Source organism: Prionailurus viverrinus, chromosome B4 (genome assembly GCF_022837055.1).
Source record: "Prionailurus viverrinus isolate Anna chromosome B4, UM_Priviv_1.0, whole genome shotgun sequence".
NCBI lineage: Eukaryota > Metazoa > Chordata > Mammalia > Carnivora > Felidae > Prionailurus > Prionailurus viverrinus.
The window spans coordinates 60,779,151-60,795,111 of record NC_062567.1 but is presented as its reverse complement, the minus strand read 5'-3'; the positions used below and the strand labels follow the sequence as shown (position 1 = coordinate 60,795,111).

At 39.9% G+C, this 15,961-nt stretch overlaps 1 protein-coding gene across 5 annotated transcripts in view; it reads left to right on the top strand.

Annotated features, from left to right (window-relative positions):
• The window catches only part of DENND5B (DENN domain containing 5B), a 198,650-nt gene extending 185,418 nt beyond the window's left edge, over positions 1-13,232 (top strand). For all 5 annotated transcript variants that reach the window (XM_047866470.1, XM_047866467.1, XM_047866468.1 and 2 more), the window contains 4 exons: positions 3,991-4,073; positions 4,643-4,769; positions 6,520-6,694; positions 8,379-13,232. In XM_047866470.1, coding sequence (XP_047722426.1) covers positions 3,991-4,073; positions 4,643-4,769; positions 6,520-6,694; positions 8,379-8,562 — 569 coding nt within the window. In that variant the 3' untranslated portion in view covers positions 8,563-13,232. The remainder of the gene's footprint in view (positions 1-3,990; positions 4,074-4,642; positions 4,770-6,519; positions 6,695-8,378) is intronic.
• The last annotated feature ends 2,729 nt before the right edge of the window (positions 13,233-15,961 follow it).

Here is a 15,961-nt window from a genome sequence, read left to right as displayed (position 1 = left end):
AATCCCACTCCTGAATATTTACTGGAGAGAAATGAATACATGTATCTACACTAAGACTTGTATTCAGATGTCCCTGGGAGCTTTATTCATAATAGCCAAGATGGAAACAACACCAAAATCCACCACCTGGGGAGTGGATAAGCAGAATGTGCTACATGTATTCAGTGGGGTACTAGTTGGCAATATATAAAAACGAGCAAACTGTTGATACATCTAACAACATGGGTAAAACTCAGAAGCGTTATACTAAGTAAGTGAAAGAGAACAGACACAAAAGGCTAGATCCTATACGGTTCCATTTATATTAAGTTCTAGAAAAGGCAGTATAATAATGATAGAAAGCAGAACAGCAGTTGCTAGGAGATAAGAGCTGGGGAAGGGGATTGATGGAAAAGGACACAGGGGAACCTTTTGGGTTGATGGAACTTTTCTATGTTATGATTGTGGTGGTTGCATGACTATACATCTGTCAAAGCTCATCAAATTGCACACTTAAAATTGGCAAATTTATTGTATGTAATCTTAAATTGACTTAAAAGACTGATCTTAAAAGATTTCAGTTCAGCCTATCCTAATTATTACAATGTCTAAAACAGTCCCAGTTTTATGGGGTATTATTGTTTTGAGAGGTCTTATCCTCTACTTTTGGTCATATTTTCTTTTCCTTACTCAATAAGTAGAAAATTTTAAATAACCTGAAATTCAGAGATGGGAAACTGGCATTTTCTCACCGTGTGTGCAAGGTGATATTTAGAGAACTAAAAGTTTTAAATCAATTTTAAAATATTACTGAATAGAGGCACCTGGCTGGTTCAGTCATTGTATCATGCAGTTCTGGATCTTGGCGTTGTAAGTTCCAGTGCCATGTTGGGTGTAGAGATTACTAAAAAATAAAATCTTTATGGGCCCCAGCGTGGCTCAGTTGGTTAAGCATTCCTCTCTTGATTTCAGCTGAGATCATGATCTCATGGTTCGTGAGATTGAGCCCCGAGTTAGGCTCTGTGCTGATAGTACAGAGCCTGCTTGGGATTCTCTATCCCTCTCTCTCAAAAAGAAATAAATAAACATTTAAAAAAATAAAATAAAATGGGGCACCTGGGTGGCTCAGTTGATCAAGTGTCCCAACTTCAGTTCAGGTCATGATCTCATGGTTGGTGGGTTCAAGCCCTGCATCGGGCTCTGCACTGACAGTGTGGAACATGCTTGGGATTCCCTTTCTCCCTCCCTCTCAGCCCCTCCCTTGCTTGTGAGCTCTCTCTCTTTCTCTCTCTCTCAAATAAATAAACTTAAAAATAATAAAATAAAATAAAGTCTTTAAAAATAAAATACTATTGATTAGTACAGGGCTATTTTATAATGAATGAAAGTTTTCAAAATAGGGGCACCTGGGTGGATCGGTCAGTTAAGCATCCGACTCTTGATTTCAGCTAAAGTCACCATTCATTTCAGAGATCACTGTTAATGAGTTTATTTTTTTTTTTTAATTTTTTTTTTTCAACGTTTATTTCTGGGACAGAGAGAGACAGAGCATGAACGGAGGAGGGGCAGAGAGAGAGGGAGACACAGAATCCGAAACAGGCTCCAGGCTCCGAGCCATCAGCCCAGAGCCTGACGCGGGGCTCGAACTCACGGACCGCGAGATCATGACCTGGCTGAAGTCGGACGCTTAACCGACTGCGCCACCCAGGCGCCCCACTGTTAATGAGTTTAAGCCCTGCACTGGGCTCTGCACTGATAGTGCAGAATCCAAGCCTACTTGGGATTCTCTCTCCCTCCTTCTCTCTCTGCCCCTCCCCTGCTCATTCTCTTTCTCAAAATAAATAAATAATAAATAAAAATAAAATAAATAATAAATATGTAAAAATAATAAAAAGTATATATGTAATTCATTTATTTTTTAAAAACTTTTCAGAATAGATCTTCATTTTTTAAGTTTATTTTTATTTATTTTGAGAAAGAGAGAGTAGGTGGAGGAGGGGCAGAGAACGGGAAAGAGAATCCCAAGCAGGCTCTGCACCATCAGCACAGAGTCCAGTGCGGGGCTTGAACTCACAGATGTGAGATCATGACGTGAGCTAAAGTCGAGTCAGACACTTAACTAACTGAGCCACCCAGGGCACCCCTAGATTTTTATGTTTAAAAGAGAAAATACTCAGGGTGCCTTGCTGGCTTAGTAAAGTATGTGACTTTTTTTTTAATGTTTTATTTATTTTTGAGAGAGAGAGTGTGAGTGGGAGAGGGCCAGAGAGAGAGGGAGACACAGAATCTGAAGCAGACTCTGGGCTCTGAGTTGTCAGCACAGAGCCCGATGTGGGACTCAAACCCATGAACAGTGAGATCATGACCTGAACCGAAGTCCAATGCTTAACTTACTGAGCCACCTAGCCACCCCAAGCATGTGACTCTTGATCTCCGGGTTGTGAGTTCAAGCCCCATGTTGGGCATAGAAGTTACTTAACAATAAAAACAAAAACAAAATTTTTTTCTTAAAAAGAGAAAATATTCAGAGAAAGGAAAAAAAATTAGTAGCAACTGAAGAGGCCACAGTATCAGTCCTTCATTTTAACAATTTCTATGCATTGGTATAGAAAAAACTTACCTGAGGGGGCACCTGGGTGGCTCAGTCAGTTAAGCATCCAACTTTGGCTCAGGTTATGATCTTGCCGTTTGTGAGTTTGAGCCTTGCATCAGGCTTCCTGCTGTCAGTGCAGACTTCAGATCCTCTGTCTCCCTTTCTCTCTGCCCCTTTCCACTCTCTCTCTCTCAAAAATAAATAAATAAACTTTAAAAAGAAAAGAAAAAAACTTGAGTTTTACCTGAAGAATGTTTTATGCAAGAAATCCTCCAGCAGTATGAATTCAAGATCCCTTTTTTTTTTTTTATAAGGTTTACTTATTTATTTTGAGAGAGAAAGAGAGTGCAAGCGGTGGAGGGACAGAGAGAGAGAGAGAGAGAGAGAGAGAGAGAGAGAGAGACACATAATCCAAAGCAGGCTCCAGGCTCTACTCTGTCAGCACAGAGCCCGATGTGGGGCCCAAACTCATGAACCAAGAAATCATGACCTGAGCTGAAGTCAGCTGCTTAACTGACTGAGCCACCCAGGAACCCTGAATTCAAAGATTCTTAAACAATAGAATGTGTAGTTTGTCCTTTATGGTGTGATATGTAAACGTAAGAGTTAATCACCACAAGAAAGTACCAAATACTTAAACTTTGTGTTACCTACTTCTGTCCCTAGATAAAATGTGTTTAATATCTCTTTTTAACCATTCTTGGGTTTGGGGAGGCAAAGGCCGTTTAGATCCCATTCAGGCAGCCCACCAAGGTCTCCCTTAAAAACAAGACCTGAGCAAGTGCAGGCCGGGAGAATGAAGCAGTACCCAGATAGACTAAATAGCCAGAAAGGGAAGCTGTTCTGGGCTTTGGGTGCCTCAGTGTACCTGGCATCTTCCCTTTACTTTAAACACAGTAGCAAAAACACAGATTTCAGGTTAGCCATTCAGAGCTTCACAAACCTTGGTCTGTGCCCACTAAGGAACTCAAGAGTTAAGTAGGATAAGGGGGTACCTGGAATGATGCCATGGGTCTTTCCACCTCACTCCTCAGATCCAGGAGCTTGCTAGCACTTTGTGACAAGTACCATGCCAGGTTATTTACACCTGCAATATCTCATTCACTTTTCCCAGTGACCCATGAGGTATATGTTTTCCCTATTTTAAATTGAGGAAATTCAAACTCAGAAGTTAGACATTTAACCAAGGTTATAGATTGCAATGGTAAGGTTGGAATTGGAATCTAGGAATCACAATTCCTTTGTGCCAAGATGCCTCCCCTTGGCCAGACTGACCTGAGACAAGTTTCATGGAGCGCCTGACAAGCCATCCTCTGTAGTGAAGCATTTCCTGCATGGGTGGACACAGTTGATATCCCATAGTACTTTGGTGTATTTCCCTTGCATGAGAATTCAGCCGCTGTTCATTATTTTTTCAGAACCCAATGCTGGACAGATCCAAGAAGGAATTGGGGAAGCTGTAAACAATATTGTGAAGCATTTTCATAAACCTGAAAAAGAGGTATGATCATCTGTCAAACTTAATGTATAGGATTTTAGGGGCACCTGGGTGGCTCAGTCATTGAAGTGTTGCATTTGACTCCTGATCTCAACTCCTGTTTGATCTCTGGGTCATGAGTTTAAGCATTGCATTGGGCTCCACAGTGGGCATGAAGTCTACTTCTACTTAAAAAAAAATTATACATATATATATATGATTTTAAAGCCACTTTTATACATGATACATACAGTAGAGGGTATGTTTTTATTTGTAAGCTTTCTAGTAGCTACAAGAACATACTTCATAGCTACCTTCAACACCCTTTTCTCTAGTGTTTTTCTTTTTTTCTTTATTTGTTTGTTTATGAATGAATGAATGAGTGAGAGGGCGGGGAGGGACAGAAGATCCGAAGCAGGCTCCACACTGACAGCAGAGAGCCTGATGTGGGGCTCGAACTCATGAGCCGAGAGATCATGACCTGAGCCGAAGTCGGACATCCAATTGAGCCACTCACATGCTCCTTCTCTAGTATATTTCTTAAACGTAGGTGCAGCAGATTATTCTTTGGCACTGTGTGTTTTGTTCCACAGAGAGGAAGCCTCACGGTGTTGCTGTGTGGAGAAAATGGCCTGGTTGTGGCACTTGAACAAGTCTTCCACCATGGCTTCAAATCTGCCCGCATCTTTCACAAGAATGTCTTCATCTGGGACTTCATAGGTAAATTAAAACAGGTGTATGTTACTATAAAGGCACTGAAATGTTTCTTAGAAAACTAGAAGACCCAGGAATTTAAGCAAATAAGGGTTAGTGACAAGGGAGTATGTTTTTAAAAAAAAACATCAAATTAGCACTCTCTTTGCTTTTCATTCAGTCGACAAATATTATAGTGTCCGTAATATTCCAGACACTCACTGTTCGAGATGCTCAAGATACACATTGAGGCGGTAGAGTATGCAGCTCCCGATCTTGGGGTTATGAGTTCAGGCCTAGATTGAGTGTGGAGCCTACTTTGAAAAAAAAAGATACACGTTGAGATATAAGTAAACAAAACAAAAATTCCTTTGGTTGGCAAACTTACATTCTGGTGGGGACAGGAACACAGATAAAACACAAAAACATAACAAGTATGCAGTTCAGCTGGTATGTTAGAAAGTGATGGTTGATCTGGGAAAAAAAATAGTAAAGTGAAAGGAAATGGAGTGAAGAGTGCTTTTTTAAGTGGGGTGATTATACGCTTTGTGGACCAGGTGATATTTGAGCAAAGACTTTAAGGAAGTGAGGAATTGAGCCATATGAATATCTGGGAGAGAGCACTCCAGGCTGAGAGAACTGCCAGGGCAGAGGCCCCAAGCTTGGAGTGTGCTTGGCCATTGCATGGAGTAGCAAGTGTAGTGCGAGTGGGGCAGAGTAAGAGGATACTGGGGGAGAGGGCTGTGTACTGCCAGAGCCAGGAGCTTCAGGGCCTTCTAGACCTTTGCAAGGAGTTGGGTCTTTATCATGATTGAAATAAGAAGTCATCGGAAGGCTTTGAGCTAAGGAATAAATGACATAAAATAACCTCTGTTTTGTTTTAAAGGGATTACTCTAGCTTTATGTTATCCAGTATGATAACCACTACCATAGCTACTGTGTGGCTATTTAAATTTATTTAATTTAAATTAGATTTAAAATTCACTTCGTTAGTCACACCTGCCTTACCTAGTAGCTACCAAATGGAACCTTGCAGACACAGAACATTTCATCCATCACAGAAAGTTCTGTTGCATTGTACCACTCTAGCTTGCTAAATAAGCTTTGTAATGCGGTTCTTCTAGAATTCCCAGTTTTCTTAAAGGGGTGATTAATCATTTTGTGTCTTGTAAATATAGTCTAGATGAAGTGGTTGGTTTTATCCAACTTAGAGTTTTTAGACAAAGAAAAGGTTAACAGAGCTAGGCCTCCAGGAGTGATTTTTTTTTTCTTTTGGAATGCCCAGAATCTTACTACTCCTGTTTCTAATATATGTATACATATCTCTTCCTCAGATTTCTTGAGTCAGTTCCATTTCAAGGATTTCATTGCAAAATGTCAGCCAGCCACTGTATAACTAGAACAGAGGGCACATCTCGATGGCTACCATGTATTTGCTAGCTACTCCTAGAAGGTTCCAGTCTTGACCGAGGAGTCCATCTGTTTTTCTTTTTTGCCAGTTTCCATTGCTTGAAGGTATTCTAAAGAGAGTAAACTTTGCACCCTTCTGGAATGCAGTCTAGATTAGAAAATAAACTCCCGGAGCATATCGTTCCACCAGGAAACATGGACCTCTAGAATTCATCATGAAATCAGTGATAAAGTAATGATTTTGGTTTCCAGACTGGCTCTAATGCAAAGCACCATTAGTGTGTTTCCAGAATAAACTAAGTGATTAATCTTTCTGTGTATGAAGTATTAATGTGTATTGTGATATGATTCTGACTTCCTTCCCCAGAGAAAGCGGTTGCTTATTTTGAAACCACTGACCAGATTCTAGACAATGAAGACGATGTCCTTATTCAGAAATCATCCTGCAAAACCTTCTGCCACTATGTAAATGCTATTAATACTGCACCCAGGAACATTGGAAAGGACGGCAAATTCCAGATTTTAGTTTGCCTTGGAACACGGTATAAAGCCAGTTCTTGACTTTCCCTATCTTTATTATGTTTTGAACAAAAGTCCAGGAGGGGCTGCCTCAGATCATGCCCCTTCCAAAGCTCTCCTATGGGCTCCTTTCATTGCAATTTTTATTATGAAACTATGTTTATTGGGTACTTGCTGTGTATTGACACCATGCTAAGTACTCATTTAATCCTCCTATCACTTCCCCACCACAATACATGAAGTAGCACTGTACAGATGTATAAGGTACAGCCGAGTTAACAAAGCTTCCCAAGGTCACACAGCTAGAAAGAAGCAGAGCCAAGATTCATACCCAGTCTCACTTGAGTGCCCAAGCTCTCAACCATTACACTACACTGGCTCCAAAGGTGGGTAGATACGTAATGGGTAGTTTGGTAAGGAATTTGACACACATACGCATATTTACTGTGTAGGGTTTGTGTTGTGTATCTATAGCACCATGTTGTTGGTTTTTTCTTTTTTTTTTTTTTTTTTAATTTTTTCACCATGTTGTTTTAAATTTAATAACATTGTAGAATTCATATGATATAAATAATTCTTAAGTATATAAAGTCTTCTCTTTGACCATTCCCTACCCCTTTATTTTTTGAAAATGACGCATAGGAGCTTTACAATCCATTAATTTTTAAACAGCTGTCAGAATTATAAGAAATGAAACATGTAGGCCTTTAGAACAAGATTTTTTTTAAGTTATCTGTGTAATGTGTTTTTTTTTTTTTTTTCTACAGACCTAGAGCCCCAACAGGAGATTGGCAGGCCTAGTTATGACTGCTTTTATCATGAAAGGCATATCGAGGGGCTCCTGGCTACTAGTTCAGTCAGAAGAGCATGTGACTCTTGATCTCGGGGTCATGAGTTTGAGCCTGAGGTTGGGTGTAGAGATTACTACAAAAAAAATAATAAACTTTAAAAAAAACAAAAGGCATATTGAGAGATGCTCGATAAGGATGTCTTAGATATTTAGTGGCAGGTAACTAATGTCAGAGGTTAATCAGGACACACTGAAGGTTGAGATGTCCTCCTGAAAGAACTGGTTTATAAAACTAAGTTCTATATTTCTTCTTAATAAAAGGGCCCAGTTTCAGCTATGCTTTTAAAATTCCTTTTAAACATGATCCTTATCTCCTTTTATCTCTTGTTCTGATTTATTAGACCAATGCAACCCCTCTTTTGGTTTGTAAAATCCACTTAATGTTTTTCTTTCCTTTTGTTCCTTGTTACGTTGTATGAGTTTTTTTTTTTAATGCTAATCCTGACTATTTAATGCAGTCTTTCTTCCCAAAGGGTCAGCGTACTTTGGCATGCCTTGCCACAGATGTCTGAGTAACACCCCTGTAAAAAAGAGATACAAAATGACTTTCTGCCTCTTTTTTTTTTTAAGTGTTAAATCAGAATAGAGAATCTCTTTAATGTGGGTAGGTCCTTCTGGCCAATTTGCCCAAACTTATTTTCAGTCTCTTGGGTTTTCCCATTAACACTGTATCATTACTGTATCTTTTTAACCAGCAAATTTCCAAAATCTTGAATTTGGTTTCTCCTCTGCTGACCTGAGAACTTGGCTGGATTTTGCTCCATCCAGTCCTATGCCTTCCCATTGAAAGTTCTAACGTGTGTTGTTCTGCAGCAAGATGGGCAGGGCTCAGGACTTCTTTCTCTTTGACTCTGTAGGGATCGCCTGCTCCCACAGTGGATCCCACTCTTAGCCGAATGTCCTGCCATTACCCGAATGTATGAGGAGAGTGCCCTCCTGCGAGACCGCATGACTGTCAACTCTCTCATCCGCATTCTGCAGACCATTCAGGACTTCACCATAGTCTTGGAAGGATCACTCATCAAAGGAGTGGATGTGTAACCCAACTGGCTAGAAGCTCTCAGTCCAGACCCCTTGCTCCTGAACCTTCCCCAACTATGGGGACCGATTTGGACTTGTCTGATAAGGTAGTGAGTCACTGCAGGGGGCAACACACCATATTCCCCAATTTGAACAATCCTCACACTACAGACAAGGCAAAATGCTGTATTGTAGTTCATTTGAACCTGGAATTTAGTATAAAATAGAGTATTTTCATGTGTTAGATGTGTGTAAATATGCTATCTTCTTTAAGAAATTATATTACTCTAATAAGATACTTTTCTTAGATTGAATATTCCTGTGACTTAACATAAGTAGCTTAACCACATTGGGAGTTGGGAGGGAAAGAGTGGTGCTAGCCAGGAAGAAGCCAGTAAACACGTAATTACAGTGCAACCCAGTCGGGCTTATTTTTTCCCTCCAGGTATCACAAAGGAACCCAGAATGCATTGTTATGTCGTAGCCATCCATCCTGGTGTGTCTGATCCTTTGTATTGTGAATGTAAACAGCTTTACCTACTGTATGTGATAGTCCTCACTTCTATATTTTAAGTTACAATTGGTTTCATACATTTGAATTGAGTCACTTCTCCAGTCTTTTGGAAAATCTTTTTCCGTCGGCACAAGATAAAGATACAGTTCAAATATTTTAAATACTGGACCCCAGGAGCTTGGCTAAACTGGAAAGAGAACACACAAAGCCCTGAGAAGTATGTTAAATTGTAGGATTATCACTTCTTTACACTTTGGAAAGATTAGCCTAGACTAACTTCATTCTTGGCATTTTTATTCTTGTTATGTGAGGTACTTTGAGGAGATGTGAATTTCAAAGTGTTGGTCTTACAGTTATAAGAACTGCAAACGGCAGTTTGATTCTGCACTTATAATTTGGCCATCTACGCCCTGCAGCAGTTCTTACCTCAAGGATAATCTCAAACCCTGTCTTTGTTAGGTTCCAGTCACCTCCCCCCCTTCCTGTGCCCATCCCCCTCTCAGGAAATGGAAGGAATGTCTAAGAAGGAGGAGGGCTTGGTGTAGCTTGGAATGTTTTTGTGAAAGTATTTGTTGACCATGATAATGCAAATAACAGAGGGAAAGAGAAAGAATGAACCCTTTCTGGGTGTTTCAGGGCAAGTTTTATGTTCCTTTTCTAAGAAGGGGTAATAAATGTAAAACAACTGGCCCAGAGAAGGTAAAAGCCAGTACAGCATAGACTGACAAAATGGGAGCAGAACCAGAGGCGACAGTTTTGAAAGACCAAACATTGTGAGTAACTTTCCAGTTGGGTATTTTATAAGGAAGTTAAATAAACGTGGTATTAGCTAGTTACCTTAAGACTTCGTTTATGGTAGGTCCTGTAACCAATTAGGCATTTGCACATTGTTAGCAGTGAAATTGCCCCAGCACTGCGCCGGGTTTTGTTCCCAGTTGTGGCTGAGAAGCAAAGCCATGGCCTCTCAGGACCCCCGTATGATCTTGAGGGTCCTGGGCTTTAGCCACCAGTATTGTTGCTCTTCTTTCCTGAAGGAAGAAACTAATGAACAAGTGCCTCACTCCCTTATCAAGCACTGTATTCAGCCAGGCGACCAAGGCACATCCCCTTTTAATATCTAACTTAGTATTTGAGGAGGAACGGGGAGTTGAAGGCCACATTTAGAGACCCACGAAGGGTTTAAGAACAGGTTTTTGGGTGACTTGGGTAGACTGGAGATTTGTTCGCCTGAGTCAAAAGTGTGTCTGCGTAACAACGCAGCTCTTCCAGGATCATGGAAAGTCTATTATGGGAGACGTCCAGAACCCATTTCACACAGGTTCTTGTGTTGCCGTGATCAGAAACCACTGAATGATCAGGGCAGGGTTTTATTCTTATTACCTTCCTCATAAGACCATGCTTCTGGCACACTCTGGGCAGCCGAAGGATGACTTAGGTGAGCAGGCTAGCATTGAGTGACCATTTTACAGATGGGAACACTTGAGGATCGGAGAGGTTAAATACTTACCCCACAGCTGGTCAGTGACAACAGAGTCTAGAACTCATGTTTTTTATTACACCAAGACTGCGTGACACTGAGCTCCGAGGCATTCATATTAAGTCTTTTTACCCCTGGATCTTTATTCATACACCCAAGCAAGTAGGATACAAATATTACTATCCATTTATAATAAGCATTTATAAGGATTAACATTCTTTTTAACAAATGGTTCTGAAGTGGTTGAGAATTACATGTTATAAAAACTGGGAGCAAAATTGGATTTGGGGCCTATGAATAAAACCATTACATTAAAAGTAATACCCAAAAATAAATTATATGTAAAGTTTTATCCCACTCTGTGTGATAGGACCATAACAATGGGAATGACCACTTTCACAAGAAATAGTCACACCAGAACTGACACATCTTCTAGAGTGCTGAGCCCTTTGAATTGGTCACATCAGGAGCCCATATACTTATTCCAGTGATACAGCCAGGACTCCAAACATGTGGGGACCTCCTTCTGAGCCATCTGAATGGCCTACAGTCCATTCTTTTGAGTATTGCCAGTGATGGTAAATCTTGACCTTTCAGAAGAAATTTAATATTCGGAAACAACAAAAAGTCCTTACGATCCAAATTGATTAATAAAAAGGATGCTTAAGCAGAGTTTGAGGCCGCAAGGAAATTATTCTAAAGAAATAAGACTTCTCTCTTATGTGGCTTATAACTGTCCCTAAGCCAATACCAGAATATTTTGAGCAGGACAGTAGCAGAACCTTTAGAATGAATGTACATAACCGACTTTTGGAAGGACCGTACCTATTTAGAGGTATCCTTTTTGCTATATTAATTTTTTAAATCAGTATATTGCTTTATATAATTACACCTCAAAGTTAAAGTAAGTAAAAATCAACTTTGTAATTTTTTTTTCCTCAGAATAAATTAAAAGTAATGCCTGGAACCATAATTAGTATTTTCACATAATAATAGCTTAAGAGGAAATTATTTTAAAACTAAATTGCCAAAAATATTACCTCCTGAAACATCTAATTTCCAAGTGTTTTCCAAATGTCCTGAAACTCCTAATGTCAGCCTTTCTGACAGCGGCATTACACTTGTTGGTAATACGTGTGAGGCCCTACAAGCGGTGCCCTGGTTGGGGCTCACCAATGCCATAAAAACGACTGAGGCTCAGCGTGGAGTAGCATAAAGTGCCATTCCAGTTGGGGTAAAATGGGCCTTATAGAGAACAAAAGCAAGGCTTCCCAAGGCGCCCTCTCCCTCCCCTTTCCCACTGGGAGCAAGAATCTGATATAAGAAACCTAAACCTTGCAAGAGTCTGCAGTTGCCCTCTAAAATTTATTTTAAATGTTGCAGACATTTTTGAATCTTTGTGACCCTGTGACATTTACTTTAACATGCCTTTTTAAAAAATCATTTTAATGAGCTTCTGTCACACTACATGAATGATGAATGATACAGGGGAAATACTGAATTGCTTGTATCTCCTTTTTTTGGAATAAAGCACTGTTGTATGTAAATGTAAGTGAAAGAGAGGTAGAAACTATACGTAACAGTTTGTGTGTAGTATATGTTGATGCCTCTAAGATATTTTGAAACAGGAGGCAACAGATGTGGACCTCAGATCCCCAGGGAAATATTTATTTGACAGCATTGAAAGTGTAGCTCTTAATCGAAATATCTTCTTTCTGCTAAGAATTATGATTTTTCAGTAGATTTTCACTTTGAGTATTGTATTTTCTCTGTGAGGTTTACAGAAGCTATCCTTTTCAACATGTTGAAGGGACAATTTGAACCTTAGCTATTTATATTTCAGTATTAACATACCTTCATTGAGAATGGAGTCGTGGCCTCCTCTCTACTTTTATAAAATGAATCCTGTTTCCCAGTCATCAGTTTCTTTTGAAGTCCCTGTTTCTTTCCTAAGCATTTGTTACGTTACCATTTAGCTTTAAAAAGAGACAGAAACGAATAATAAACTTCTAGGTCCTTTATTCCTATTAAAATACATTTACAAATCTCTTGGATTTCCAACCTGTTTTGAAGAGGGTACTGATGATCAGAGGAATCCAAGAAGAAATGCATTGTCCCAGATCTTCCTGGAGCTGATCATCCTCTCAAGGACAGAATAAAGATTAGCTCCAGAAATGTATCACATTGAGCAGTTGACACCAGAGGGACAAAAATATATATCAAAAAATTTCTCCTCATCTAAAGGAATCCAGGGCATCCTTGGGTTATGTGGGAGGGAATCATGCTTGATCCAATTTCCTGAATGAATTTGTGTGTGGCTCCAGTCTGTTCCAAACCTTGTTCACAGCAGAGAGGTATGGTAAGGAGTTCCTGTTGTCAATCAGCTGAGGGTGTTAAACATAGAAAAATCCTTCTATGTTACACTTGAGCCGTGTGTAAATGTACCCTGTGTATCTTTTTTTAAAAAATGAACATTTCTGCATTTAAATTATATTGTGTTTCTTTGTATTGTTAACAATGCATCAGAACTGGATTTTTTTTTTCTCATCTGAACATAATATAAAATTTAAAGAGTATTGTGATATCAAGCACTTTAACATACATATCAGAGAAACTGACGTGGGTTTTTCAGGTTTTGGAGTACATTTAAATATGACTTTTCATGCTTTGTTCTTTACAAATAAAACTGTGGGGTTGATACTTTGTTTTGCTTTGTTATTACAGAATCTTAATACTGAGTGGTAAGTGATTTCAGAAAGTAGAGGGATAAACCAAAACCATTAAGTAAGTAGTAAAAATACTCCTGCTGGGCAACTGGTTATCCAGAAGAGGTTTAAAAAACAGTTTTTTTTAAGGTTCAAGAAAACCATACAGAAAAATCCGTTCTTGGCATAAAAGCCTAAACGAAAAAGGAGAAATAAAATTTTTAGAGGAAATACAGAATGCATTTATGAACTTAGGAAAGGGAAGTATTCTTAAGACACTCAAAAATAATAGAAGGCAAGGTTTCATTGACTACTCATTGTAAGCATTACTTAAGTCATTGCTTTAAGATACGGGCATACAGCATTTTATTTATTTTTTAAATTATTTATTTTTTTGCATATAGCATTTTAAAAAATTTAAATGTTTATTTTTGAGAGTGAGAGACAGAATGATTGGGGGAGGGACAGAGAGAGGGAGACACAGAATCTGAAGGAGGCTCCAGGCTCCAGGCTCCAAGCCATCAGCACAGAGCCCGATGCGGGGCTCAAACTCATGAACCTTGAGATCATGACCTGTGCTGAAGTTGGACACTTAACTGACTGAGCCACACAGGCACCCCTGCATATAGCATTTTAAACATACATACACATCAAATTCCTGCTGTTATGGGATTTATATTCTCTTTTTTTTGGGGGGGGGAATTTGTTTTCTAATGAAGGAGTTAAATAGTGAACGGGAGAAGTAATACACATTATACTTAGATAACAATAACAAGCAAAGAAGAGAGACTGAAAGTATGATTGGGCCACTTGGAGAAGGACTGCAATTATAAATGGGTTAGCTAGAGAAGGCCTCACTGCAAATGGAGATGCCCTTAACTGGGATTAGAAAAAGTGTAGGAGAAAACAAGGCTGCAGGATCAACATCAGGAGCTTACTTTTGGGGTGCCTATGCAGCTCAGACGGTGAAGTGTCTGACTTCGGCTCAGGTCACGATCTCATGGTTCATGAGTTTAAGCCCAGCATCAGGCTCTCTGCTGTCAGTGCAGAGCCTGCTTCAGATCCTCTGTCCTCCTCTCTCTCTGCCCCTTCCTTCCCTGTTACTGCACTCTCTCTCTCAAAAATAAATAAACACTGAAAAAAAAATTACTTTTGAACCTAACTTTGGAATGCCTATTAGACATCCAAGTAGAGAAGCTTAGTAGGCACTTGCATGAATAGATTAGGAATTCAGGGGAAAACAAGGATATATTTGTCAGGATCCAATCAAGAGACAGAAACCATAGCTATTTTAAGAGGGATGGATTTTTTTTTTTTTTTTTTTTTTAGTAAAATCCATGCCCAACATGGGGCTTGAACTCATGACCCCAAGATCAAGAGTTGAATGCTGTACCAACTGAGCCAGCCCGTCACCCCTGGGGGGGTTGAATGTAAAAAACTATGTATGAGAGTTCTCTAGAGAAAAAGAACCAAGAAGTCATGTGTTTGTGTGTGTGTGTGTGTGTATGTGTGTGTGTTTATATACACACACACACACACATACACACATATACATACATATATATGTGTGTGTGTGCATATGTGTGTGTGTGTGTGTGTGTGTGTGTGTGTGTATACACACACACACATACACACACAGGTTTATTTTAAGTAATTGGCTAATGCAATTTTAGAGACTTGATAAATCCAAAATCTACAGGGTAGGCTGGTAGGCTGGACAGCCAGAGAAGCGTTGTAGTTCAAGTCCAAAGGCAATCTGCTGACAGACTTCCTTCTTGCTCAGAGAAGGTCACTCTGTGTTCTGTTCAGGCCTTCAACTGATTGGATGAAGCCTACCCACATTATGGAGGGTAATCTGCATTACTTGAAGGCCACCAATGTAAATATTAATCTTGTCCAAAGCACATTTTCACAGAAATATTCAGAATGTTTGATTAATTACGTTTGATTAACCATCATAAACTATAATAAGAAATTAGAATAATAGAGGATTTATTTACTAAGCAACAAAAAACGCTTAATACAAGAATAGCAAAAATAAACAATAGCATCTATAGGAAGCAGCCACTAACCATAGGCTTAAAATGCCCTTTCCCTCAGGCTGAGAGCCAGATTTTGTTAGAAAGGGTAACACCAAGGTCCACTAGATGTCAAAGAAGTTTACTCAGTTGATGCACCAGTGGCACTTGGGAATCTGTCTTCAGGTACCAAGGAAGCATCCGTGGGGAAATGCCATATCCCAGAAGCTGCTGGGAAGCTACTGAAGGTGGTGCCAGGGAAGCCATCCATGGACAGGTGCTATACCAGTAAAACTCAGTGCAGACCACCCAAGGGAATGCCACACGAGGTGAGCTGCTGAGTATGAGGTGAGCCAGGAGCTTCCCACTGCAGAAGCTTGCAGAGGGGAGCACAGCAGAAACAGGAAGCGGAACTCCCTCCTCCAGTGCATTTCCAGTGCCATTTTTTTTTTTTTTTTTAAATGTTCATTTGAGAAAGAGTGAGTGAACAGGGGAGGGGCAGAGAGAGAGGGAGACACACAATCTAAAGTGGACTCCAGGCTCTGGGCTGTCAGCACAGAGCCCAACACGGGTCGAGCTCACAAATCGCGAGATCATGACCTGCACTAGAGTCTGACACTGAACCGACTGAGTCACCCAGGCGCCCTCTCTCCAGTGCATTCTACTGACAAAGGTTAACATTGTGCCAGCTGACAAAGGAAAAATG